The following is a 12,881-nucleotide window of genomic DNA, read 5'->3' as shown; positions in this document are numbered from 1 at the left end:
ATATACATTCTTTATAATATATATATATACATACACTATTTAAAATCATAATAAATATGTTTTCTGCATTTTCCTATATATATATATATATATATATACATATTTTCATAATTTATTAATATGTATTTACTTTTTTATTTACATTTATTTATTTCCATTTTTTAGATACCTATGCATATTTTATATTTTATTTTCATAACTTTTGTATGCATATAATTTAAAATTAAAGTATTGGTTTTATGTGTACATTAGCATTTTATTATACTTTTTAAAGAAAATACATTTTGATTTTGTCAAAACATTAAAATTATTTTTATGATTCAAAGGTTTTCAAAATAAAAACGATATTCCAAGTTAGGGATTTTCGAGGAAAATTGAGCCCTAACGTATTGGGTTCCGATTTTCTTTGTTAATTCTAAATAACCGAGAATATTCGTTATTTAAAATATATAAGTAAAAATCATTTTTGGGAACTTAATTTATTATGTCCTAACGTATTGGGCATGACATAATTGCTTTCTCGAAATGAAGATTTACTTATAAAGCAAAAGTGATATTCAAAATTCGGGGATTTTAAGAAGTTGTACCCTAACGTATTGGGTCTCAATTTCTTCTCATGACTTGAACAATTGATTATCCTTTTCAGATTTCATCATTTGAGTTTTTTAAAAAAATATCTTTTTAACCTTCGACACTAAGACATTAAATAATCAATTTGGTACCGATTTTTGGACGTTACGAGGGTGCTAATCCTTCCTCGTGCGTAACTGACTCCCGAACCTGTTTTCTCAAATTTCGCAGACCAAAATCGTTTTTATGGTGAGCCGATCACACCTCAATCAAGGATCAGTGGCGACTCCAATTTTTGTTTTTTTTAATATCGACAACTAATTTTTTGTTTCCACAAAAATGGTTTCGACATTACATATAATTAAAAAAATGTAAAATCTTACTACATTATGATTCGTAAATATCTTCATCCACATCTTGGCGAACCCATTGAAATTGTGTACTAGTACTAAGGATAGTTTTATTTAAGTTTTATTCTGGAAAAGACAAAGTTTCTGATTTTTCGTCGATGTCATCTCTACTTCCATTGTCCAAGTCAAACAAGTCTCTAGGGGTGTTACGGAGTACAATGTACCACTCCTCATCAATTGGATCTTTCGAGTAAAAAACTTGTTTGACTTGAGAAGAAAATACATACAACTCGTCTATCAATTGTTGTCCAGTGTGAATTAATCGAGAGAAATTCACCATTGTAAAACCAAATTGATCTTTTTTTAATTCTGCGAGCAGTATTAACATTAGCCCCATCACATCGAAATAAGACAACTTTCCGTTTGCCATAGTAATACAACTCAATAATGTCAGTAAGAAGTCCGTAATACTCTACATTTCCCTCAATAGGATTACTGTCCCTAGCACTAGCATAACTTGTAATTGAAGAATTAACAACTATTCCATAAAATTGAGTCCTCCTCAATCTTTCGCCAGATTTTGTATGAAATCTGAATCCATTAATGAGGAAGGTATTATATATTTTTACTACTCTATTCGGACCTTGAGAAAGTCATTTAACTTCTTCATTGACGTCCTTTCCACTCCAAACCTATTGAATTGAAAGTAAATTGATTAATTATAATGTTATACGAAAACATTATTATTTTTCATTGAAAGATTTAGTTGCATACCGTCTACCCTAACCATTCATGAAAAGATTCTGTGAATAACTTATGAATCTCTTGATGTTGTAATCTTCGGGAGCGTGAACAAGATCTCAAGACTTGTTTAAACTCACTATGTTAAAAAGTGGATTACTTGATTAGAAAATAAATAAATGAAAAATATGAATATTTATCAAATTTTAAAACTTACTTGCATAATGGTTCAATTGAATCGTGGTGAAAAAAAACATATCAATATGCTTGTACCCAAGATCTATTATTTATGTGTGCAATTTCAACTTTACCGATTGGTTGTCCATAACTTCAAAATAGATAAGTTTCAGCTAAGTTATGATTAGTGAGCCCAACATTTCTACTTGGCCTATCCAGTCTTGTTTCAACATCTTCTAAATATCTAGAGCAGAAAGTTATACATTCCTCAGCTAAGTAACCTTCAGCAATTGATCATTCTGGATAATACTTATTACGACAATAAGACTTCAATTTGCATAGGAACCTAAACACGATATACAACATTATCAAAAGTTGTAATTAAAAGTATATTTATGAATGAATAAAAACTTTGTAAATAAATTAGTATCTCTCTATAAGATACATCTATCGATAGAAAAATGGTCCACCAAGTTTTGTTTCATGAGGGAGATGGATTAGCAAGTACACCATATTGTGAAGAACGAATGTGGAAAGATCTTCTCCAAGTTGCATAAATTCAAGGCAGCTCGATCTTGTACTTTCTCAAGTTATTCAACAATCAAAACTTTACCACAAATAGCTTTCATTATATTGGATAGTTTAATTATATAAGACGTCACCTTTTTTAACATACAACAGCGTAAAGCAATTGGCAATAAATCTTGCATCAAGATGTGATAATCATGTGATTTTAAGGAATATAGTCTTCGATTTTTAAGACTCACACATCGAGATATATTTGATGCATACGCATTTGGGACCTTTATATCCTTCAAAACCGTGCAGAACACTTCTTTTTTTTCTTCGACATTGTAAAAATAGAAGGCGACAACCGAGATTTTCCATTCGAAAGTAATTGGGGATGAAGATTACACCGAATTCTCATGTCAACTAGATCAAGTTGACTCCTAAGATTGTCTTTCGATTTTCTATCGACATTGAGAATTGACTCGATGATGTTCTCGTAAACATTATTTTCAATATGCATGACACCAAGATTGTTTCGCAAAATGTGATGCTCCCAATAAGGCAACTAAAAAAATACTTCTTTTTTTCCACAAGTTTGCCTCATTGGGATCATCATCTTCATTAGATTCATCATCACTCTGCCAGTCAACATCGCCAACATATGCCTCCCTCGATATTTTCTTTGTTTGCGTGTTGGGTGGTTGATTCATCTTCCTATAACTGAAATTGATATCTTTTAACATGAACAAGATTTTAGATCCAATGGTCTACTCATGAGTTTCTCTAAACTCTTTAGTACCGTCAAATAGAGTCTTCTAAAATCTAAATCTATAATTTTCATCTAACCACCGACGATGCCCCATATAAGAGAACTTCTTCCCATTATATAACCATTTTGAACATGTTTGTGCAGCACAACAAGGAAAAGCATAACGTCCTTTGGTACTCTAACTAGATAAATTGTCATAAGCCGAGAAATCATTAATAGTTGACAACAAAGCTGCACGTAAATAAAAGTTCTCCTTTCTCAAGACATCATATGTTTCAACACCCGCCCATAATTGTTTCAACTCTTTAATAAGTGGCTGCATATAAATGTCAATATCATTCTCGGGACCTTTCTTTCCAGAGATAATCATAGATAAGATAAAAGAAGATTATTTCATGCAAATCCACAGAGGCAAATTGTAAAGAACAATCACTACAAGCCAAGTACTGTACGAAGCACTCATGATTTTAAAAGGATTAAATCCATCAAATGCTAGCCCGAGCCTCACATTCTGAGGATCGCTTACAAAGCTTAGAAATTTACTGTCAAATGATTTCCAAGCTAAAGAATCCGCAGGATGCCTTAATAATCCATCATCGATTCGTTCATCATGATGCCACCTCATAGACTCGGCTATCTTTGACGACATCAAAAGCTTTTGAAGCTTTAGTGTTAGTGGAAAATATCGTAAAATCTTTACTGGCTTCTTTCTTGACTGTGCCTCACCTTCATCCTCATTCACATCTTCTGCATTCCTATTCATCCAATGAGATTTACTGCAAGCATGACAAGACTGTTGGTTTTTTCGATCACCCTAATACAATATGCAGTCATTTGGGTAACTATGAATTTTGTCATACCCAAGGCCTAAATCCTTTATCAGTTTCTTCATATCTTTGCATGAATGAGAGATTTTTGCAAAAAGAAACATCTCTAAAAAACTCTAATAGTAGCGTAAAAGAGTTTCTGGTCCACCCTCCTAAATATTTTAAGTGAAAAAGATGAATGTAGAAGGACAGTTTTGAAAATTTCGATCCCTCATAAAGTTCTTAATTCATTTCATTAAGTAACTTGTAAAACTTTTCCGCTTCTCTATTTGGCTCTTGATTAGGTTCACTTCTTCCCGTTTTGGTAAAAGTATTTCCACCAATATCAAAATCATTGGATGCAATAATTTTAGGTGAAAATGATTGCAAACCATGACTAGATTGCAAATCATGACTATGCATATTAAATTCATCCCGCAACATACCTTTGATGTCATATTCTCTAACAAACTGATGGTGAGTATTATGAGGATAAGCTGGATTAATCATTGAAAAGGTTCTACGAGATGTACACTATGGAAAATCCATTTTTTTATACCCCTGAATAAAGCCATCAACAATTAGATGTTCGTAGACAACTTCATGAATATGCCAATTGATGTTGGCACACTTCTTATACGGGCAAAGAATCATATTCTCTTGGCTTGCATTTTGAAATGCAAAATTTAGAAAAGTTTGTACTCCATTTCGATAGTCGTTGCTTACCTTTGACAAATCCATCCAACTCTTATCCATTTCGTAGTTCTTGAAGTCTAAAGTTGACAATAAATTACGGTTACTTAAGTGTTCTAAATAGATTTAAATAATGTCATTGTACTAAAATAGATAATATATATCAAGTATCTAATTCGGTTGTTTTCTAATTCTCTATTTCTAATTAAAACATATACGTAATAAATTTATCACAACCAAATCAAAATAAACAAGCATTTTCAAATTTTAATTCAATTAAATTAAAACATGTAAGTAAGAAGAGGTACTTACAAATGCAATTAATGAAAGCTTAAAATGGAGTTGTTTGATTAGGCAATTCAAATGAGCCTATCGAATACTTCTTTTGTATGGATCCAATTCACTGTTTCAATAAAAAAACATAATAAATAAATGATAAGATAAATTGACATTAATATATATTAATTCATGTTATTTAAATTTATTCAATCCCAAGCAGTTAGATGCATATGCAAAATTGCAAATTGGTGAATGCATAGTGGAATTAAGTCTTGCACATGTACCTGAGATGCCGCACTTAGATATGAACTCTTTTCAACTATTAACTTGGGATGCATATGCCACATTCAAACCACAGTCAACATCATCTCTAAAAGAAAATCAATTGCATAAAACAAGTTTTGATAAAGATAATATACTATTGTATAAAATTGATCCATGCATACCAAGTGGCAAAATTTAAAAATATTTCAACTTCAGAATCTACACAAGACCAGGTTCAGGAAAATACTTTAACTGAACTAATAAAGGCAGAGAAAATACTTTAAATAATAATAATCAAGTTCTTAATTGATATTGATTTCAAGTTCGATCATTGAAGAAAATTTGAATACACCCTAATAAGACTTAAATCTAAGAACTCAAAATCCGCTTTTACTTAATTATTTTGATTAAGTGAAATCCCATCCACAATGATAATAATAATAAAATTTGACAATGATACCTTTAGTGCCTTTGAGCAACAAACTTATATACAAATTTCTCTCTCAAAATTAACAATGAATCGAATGTAAAAGATAAACTAAAAATAAAGTCTAAACAAAATGATCCACAATTCAACATTCAAAGAAGGCAACTTGGAGAAGGATAAATAAATAGCTACTAAAACTAAGCAAAGAAAAATAACTAAAAATCACACAAAAACTATAAACTATTAAATGATATATGAAAGCAATATATGTAAAAAATAATCCGGTCTGACCAAAAAAGAGAAAGAAATAGAAATTTTGGAGCTCAGTAATTGCCCTGCAAAATCGTGCTCTATATCAAGAATGGTCAAGGATTCTCAAATCGTTTCTTTATCACAGTTCAGCATACGCCAGATCTAAATATTGTTGAGAGAACTTGCTGATGTAAAAACTCAACTATACTAGCCTTAGTCAACAAGGTCGGATCATGAGTGAAATGGTTTTGCTTTTCTTAGTTGCATTTATTTTTTGGCAACTTTTGCGGAAGAAGAAAAACAACAACAAAGTAGCATAAAAAATATTGAACAGACGCATTAATTTATCCAATCAAACCACCACTCCAAGAATTTTGGAATAAAATCATATCCCTATAACATTAACACATACTATTCTTCACTATTATAACTATCACACAGTAGGAGCATAATTATAAAGTAAGCACTTCGCCCCTAACATTGCAATGTAATTATTGCGAATACGAACATTGCAAAGATTGTATTGTCAATCATTTTTCTTTAAGTTCTTATACAATAATTTCAACTTAATGTGATTTTCTTATACTGTCCAGCAGGCCTAAGTTGTTATAGCGATCAAATAATTTAATTCCATATCAGCTCGAAATGTTATAATTCATTGAAAATTTTTAGTTCCAGCAATTTAGCTTTTAATTTTTTATTTACTATTTTGACCTTTAAGTTTTGGTTTTATCAAAAAGTAACTCTGACATTAAATACTTACTGCTAAATATGATAACCACAAAGAATAGGCAACCTTTGATTCAATTGCTTGCAAAGTGCAAGTGAATGCTTTAATTGTTATGAGCTAGTTGCTTCCATAAGTATCACTCTTGATTAATTTGAAAAATAAATAGGAAAATATTAGTTAATGATAGAATATATAAAATCATAAAGATAAAAAAGGAAGAAAACAATTGAATATTCTAAAGAAACTGCAATAAGTACCAAAAGTTGGTTGAATCCTGGTCCTGCCAAAATCTGAGGCGATGCCATTGCAAAGTTTTCAGCAATAAGTGTACAAGATGAGCACTCCTGCATACATGAATGTTGTTAAACAAGACCCCCCCAGACGATTTTATAACAGAGTAGATTTAAAAGCATATATTAAAATGTGGGGGAGCTTCACAAGAAACACACATGACAAATAACAAAAGCCAACTTATTTTTGTTAAGAGTAAATGTTCTTAGTTGTTGTTGCTAACAAGACATTCTACTGTTTCGAGAATGAAATTCCCACTCTTAAACAATTTGAGATAAAAGAATGATTAAGTATGAACAATGTTGTTCATGTCATTACTTTTCTTGTATAAAAATAAACTCTAAAGTAAAATAAAATATACAATATTTTGCTTTTAACTTTATATAGAAAACAGTAAAATAGAAAAAGCACCAACCAGAAGGAGCCTAACTTCGCTACTTTAAAAATTATGACACACTTCCATAACAATTTTGTTCTTTACCAACAATAAACAAAGCAAAAATGAATGGTAAAATTTGAGCTTAGAAAACTGGTAACGCTATTAAAGATCCCTTCTTTGTCTTCATTCATGCCTAATATATTTTAAGTGTGATACTATATCTGATGATGCATATTGAATATTGAAGATTGAAAATAGAAGGTGCACTTGACAATCATTTGGATGACAATATTTAACCGGACTATAAACTGCACTAGTTATCAACAAAATACTTTATGAAGAGAGTTAACCAAGCAAATTACTGGAAATTTCTATGAACTGATTGGATAAAAGAGCTCCAATTGCACTGGAATAGCATTCAAGTGTAAGAGAATCCATCCTAGAATTATTTTCCAGATAGAAGGAAACAGATCCTTCTATCACTTTAAACAGAACCCACTTAATTGAGTAACACTATGAACACCAGGTGCAGGTTTCATGAATATTGATAGCGTGATGAAACATAAAAAAAAAACAATATCATGACAAATAACAAGGTAATATTAACAATATATTGAATGGGCTATACATGCAAAAGATAGCTTTATGCTTTAACAAGCACTATACGAAGTTAAAACATACTGTAATAGACCTGCATGTTGTGTTCATTAAGAATAAAATAAATAAATAAAAAACCTAAAAGTGATAATGTGAATGAGAAAAATGATACAACTCAAGCGAGTTCTAACTTTCAGGAAACTTAGGGTTTTCTTTTACCACGATCAAAAATCCTTTTGCGAGGGACGAAGCAGCGTCGATGAAGGAGACAGAGATTGATGGCAAATGCACTACCGATGGCGATGCAGCAGACGGATGACCAGACAGACGACCAGCAATAGACGGATGGGAAAGAAAAAATTAAGTTAGGGAATTAGGGAAAAATTAAATTAGGAATTTGGGGAAAATGATTTAAGGGAATAAAGGTTGGGGGTCAGCTATCAAAAATGTGTCATTTCAATAAAAAATAAAAATATTCGCGGCATTTATTGGCAAAATGTTGTTATTGCTTTACCTTTAACGGCGTTTATGAGAAAAACACCGCTATCGTTTTTAACTTTTTGCGGCGTTTATGCAAAAATGCCATTATTGCTTTACCTTTTACAACATTTATGGGAAAAACGTCGCTAACGCCGCTCCCATTAGGTGTACCTTTGCGGCGCGTAGCATAAAACGCCGCTAAATATGTACTATTTGCGACACTATTTCCACAAATGCCACTATATAATGACTTATTGCGGCGTTTTTCGGTTAGTGCCACTAATTGTATATATTTGTGACATTTTTCAATACAATCGCCGTTATAAGTTCGACCTTTGCAGTGTTTTTGATCCAAAAGCCACTAAAAACGCTGTTAAAAGCTTAATTTGTTGTAGTGTAGTCATTTACGTTATCATGTTGTAACATTTTAGTCACTAAGTCGTTAATTGTCGTTAACAGTGTAATGGTAAGCTGACATGACACGTTAAATTATCATTTTAGGTTAATTTATACAATTGATCCCTATATTTTTTCGTTTTGAGCAATTTAATTCTTTTCTTTTATGTTTTTTTAACTCTTTTTTTTTTCATTCTCTTTTGCTTCTCCCTCTGTTTTCCTCCTTTCTCCATTTCTTTTAACGTAGTTTTTCTATGTTTTCCATTTGTCAAAATTAATCCCTACACTTTTTTTTGAACAATTTAATTTTTTCTTTTATTTCTTTATTTGTTAAAGCCAAATATCTTTGATTACATACTCTTTGTGTAAACCCAAAGATCGTTTTCGATCACTGCAAGATGAATAAAATCGATCCTATTGAATTAATCAATATCGATTCTTCTTCAATATATAATAGAACACCAAGCTAAATTCTACCAAAAACATTGATGAGAATCTTCACTAAGATCTGAAGGGTTAACCAAATTTATAGAATCTTCATTGAAATACCAGGTCCAAGCAATTTTATAAAACCACCACAATAATCCATTTTTAGATCCTTTGCATAGCTTCAGCAATATTTGCAAAATATCAGAAACCCCAATTCATAATTGTCTATAATAAGCAAAAAAGATTAAAAAATAATCTTTATTTTGGGTTTTCATTGAAGATCAATACAAAATTGTTACCCTAAGTTGAAAACATATTAAAAACTAATCAAAAGAAAGATTAAACAGAACGCACAAGAAATACCCAATACCAAAATAAAAGTATAGGGACTAGTTTTAACAAATGAATAATATAGAAAAACTATGTTAAAAGAAATGGAGAAGGAGGAAAATATAGGGAGAAGTAGAAGAGAATGGAAAATAAAAAAAATGTTAAAAACATAAAAGAAAAATTAAATTGCTCAAAACGAAAAAAAATATAGGGATCAATTGTATAATTAAACCTAAAATTTTTGTTTAAAATGATGATTTAACATGCAACGTCAACTTACCGTTACACTATTAACGATAATTGATGGCTCAGTGACTAAAATGTTACAACACGATAACGTAAGTGACTAAAACGTAACATTTCAAACATAAGTGATTAAAATGTAACATGAGACAAACAAAAGTGACTATTTTGATAATTATAAAAAAAGTTTTTCATTTCTCCATTTCTTTTAACATAGTTTTTCTATGTTTTCCATTTGTTAAAACAAGTCCTCTTTAACATAGTTTTTCTATGTTTTCCATTTGTCAAAACTAGTCCCTATACTTTTATTTTTTTGAACAATTTAATTTTTCTTTTTATTTCTTTATTTTCATTTTCTTCTTTCCTTTATTTTTCCCTCTTCTCATATTCTTCATTGTAGAAACATAATCTTTACCTCTGAAATAAACAAGGTCTTTGTTTCTTTCACATTATTCTTAAATTGAATTTAACTCAAAAGCAGAATAGCAATCATTCTCAATCAAATCTTGATTTGAATATAACCTAATTTTGAAACTAAAATTGGATCTAACTCATCAATATAAAAACCATATCCTTAATCAAATCTAAACATAAACTGAATTCTTTATATTCAAAATAAATTTTTCCATTTCCAAATTTTTACAAAATCGTGTAAATTATTCCTTTCCTTTTGTTTTATCTTCTTACGAATAAATTAAGCAAATGATAAAATTAATCTAAACCTTCTTGGATATTCCCAAGCAAGCTTGATTGAAAGCCGAGCATGGATGAATCGAAGAGAGAAAAGAAGCATGGAACTAAACTAGTTTGGGCAAAGTTGAGGGTAAATTTCGTACTGTGGTCGCTTTAATCATTGAGAGTGTAGAGCTTGTTTGAAGAATTCGTGAAACAATATAATTTTGAGAGGACAAAATATTGTAGGTAAGATAGATAAGGTGGCCATGGAGGTTGGTTAGGAGGTTGAGGGAATGAGCTCAAGAAACTTTGTTGATGGTGGCTCGCCATAAGTCACGACTAGCGAGGTTTTCGAGTGAGGCGAGCCATTGGACTAGGTTATTGAGATATCCAAATTGATTCGTTAAAACGGTGATGGATGATGATGGTTTGTAATTGTGGGGTGAGAATATGAGAAAAAAGTTTTATTTTGCTTTAAGCTTTCGCCTTTGCTTTTTTCATAAATATAAAAAAGTTTTAACAAATGAAAAACATAAAAAAAACTACGTTAAAGAAATGGAGAAGGGAGGAAAACAAATGGAGAAGTAGAAGAGAATGGAAAAAAGGAAAAAGAAAAGAAAAGTTGAAAGAAAATAAATTACTCAAAATGAAAAAATATGGGGACTAATTGTATAACTTCACTTAAAATTTTTATTTGAAATGATAATTTAACTTGACCTGTCAACTAACTATTATACCGTTAACGACAATTAATGTCTCAATGACTAAAATGTTATAATATTATAACATAAGTGATTAAAACGTAATATTTCAAATATAAGTAACTAAAATGTATAAAAATGACTATTTTGATAGTTTACCCTTAAATTTACAAGACTAGAAAATTAGAGAAACTAAATTTAGAAAGAGTAGGGGGAGGTATGAACTTGATAACAAAAAAATAGATATATTCTTAGGAAGAATAAAGTTAAGAACGGGTGCTCTAAAGGAACGGCTACTAATGCGCCACATAGAAAAGGGAGGGTTGTTGGGGTTGCCATTTGCATTGGCATTGTTACGCTACTCTTTCAAATATTATTATATTCTCAAAATAACCAATTTTGATTTGCTGAAACAAACAACGTAACCCAAAAAAGAAGCGAAGATGGCATCCTTTGCTCAAGCACCGCGTGGTGACTCAAAGTCCGGCGAGAAGATTTTCAAGACCAAGTGTGCTCAGTGCCACACCATCGAAAAAGCTGCCGGTCACAAACAAGGTTGCCCATGCCTCCTCTTTTCTTTCATTTTCATTTTCATTATCATTGTGATGCGATCCAAATTTGGATTACTTAAATATGTGGCAGGACCCAATCTGAACGGTCTGTTCGGAAGGCAATCGGGTACCGCTCCTGGTTATTCATACTCCGCTGCTAACAAGAGCATGGCTGTGATTTGGGGGGAGAATACTTTGTATGACTACCTTCTCAACCCTAAGAAGGTATTGCTGTACTCACTTCTTTCAAATCTCTTTTTTATTCTATCGTATATATTACCCGGATTCTGTCCAACTTTTGTCATGGTGGAGTGCGATTTGATTCTTGCTTTGTTATAGTTGAGTGAAGTAATAGCCTAGTTTGAATTACTAACATTGAAAACCTATGGATGAGAATCCTATAGTAGTTAATTACTCACCATCAAGCACTTTCCTTTTTTGGGATTATGAAAAAGTTTTGGGTTCACTTGAGAAATTGACTTTTGTGTTAAATAGATTTTTTAAGCATGGGTATATTCAGCTACTAATAATATCACTGACATGGGCAAAATTTTTGTGTGCAGTACATCCCTGGAACAAAAATGGTTTTCCCTGGATTGAAGAAGCCACAGGAACGTGCTGATCTCATTGCATATTTGAAGGAATCTACGGCTTCCTAAATGGGTTTACAAAATTCCCATTCCATTTTGCAGCCTTTAGAGAAATGATTCTTATAATAAAGTAGACATGCATGCTCTTTCTACAATGAGCATTCCTTCCCTTCCTGCCAAATTGTTACCCTTGAGAAGAGTTTGCCATTTCTGGCAAATCTAAGGCTTTTTCATTACTTCCTGAATTTCTTGTGATTTACCAGCATGCTAATTCATTTTTCTTTTTTTCATTCTCGAACTTTTACATTGATTTACCATTTGCTACAAGTCTATATTACACGAATTTTCAACATTTGGTTAAAGGTTTTAAGTTAAACTAATGTTTTTAAAATTAAAGAGTTAATAAGTTCGAAATTAGGATTAAACTATTTAGTTAATGTAGTTGTAAAATTATATTTATGTTAAATAATTACTAAATTTATATTTATGTTAAAACATGATACTAAAAAGTGAAAAAAGATAAATAAAGAGTATTTGATATATAGATTTTTTTATTTCACAAACAATTTTAAGAAAAATTAACATGTGTTTTTTAAAGATATTTTTTAATATTTTACTATATTCTATATGATATTTGTCAACTTCTTAATT

At 30.8% G+C, this 12,881-nt stretch overlaps 1 protein-coding gene and 1 long non-coding RNA gene across 6 annotated transcripts; one reads left to right on the top strand and one right to left on the bottom strand.

Annotated features, from left to right (window-relative positions):
• Positions 1-1,327: 1,327 nt before the first annotated feature.
• LOC128035954 (uncharacterized) lies at positions 1,328-8,266 on the bottom strand. 5 transcript variants are annotated; one of them, XR_008192645.1, is made up of 4 exons: positions 8,055-8,266; positions 4,929-6,912; positions 1,695-1,800; positions 1,328-1,612 (listed from the first exon to the last, which is right to left on the bottom strand). It is a non-coding gene; the product is annotated as an uncharacterized LOC128035954 (long non-coding RNA). The 5 variants fall into 5 exon arrangements; XR_008192648.1 differs by lacking the exons at positions 1,328-1,612; positions 1,695-1,800 and adding an exon at positions 3,407-3,893 and having other exon boundaries at positions 4,929-6,709; positions 6,826-6,912; XR_008192647.1 differs by lacking the exon at positions 1,695-1,800.
• Positions 8,267-11,441: 3,175 nt separating this feature from the next.
• On the top strand, positions 11,442-12,520 carry LOC105784368 (cytochrome c). The gene is made up of 3 exons (XM_012610224.2): positions 11,442-11,644; positions 11,732-11,865; positions 12,204-12,520. The coding sequence occupies exons 1-3, from the start codon at positions 11,533-11,535 to the stop codon at positions 12,297-12,299; spliced, it is 342 nt and encodes a 113-aa protein (XP_012465678.1). The 5' UTR covers positions 11,442-11,532; the 3' UTR covers positions 12,300-12,520.
• The last annotated feature ends 361 nt before the right edge of the window (positions 12,521-12,881 follow it).

This window comes from Gossypium raimondii, chromosome 13 (genome assembly GCF_025698545.1).
Source record: "Gossypium raimondii isolate GPD5lz chromosome 13, ASM2569854v1, whole genome shotgun sequence".
Classification (NCBI taxonomy): Eukaryota; Viridiplantae; Streptophyta; class Magnoliopsida; order Malvales; family Malvaceae; genus Gossypium; species Gossypium raimondii.
The sequence above is the reverse complement of the archived record's forward strand: the minus strand, read 5'-3'. Positions and strand labels throughout refer to the sequence as shown.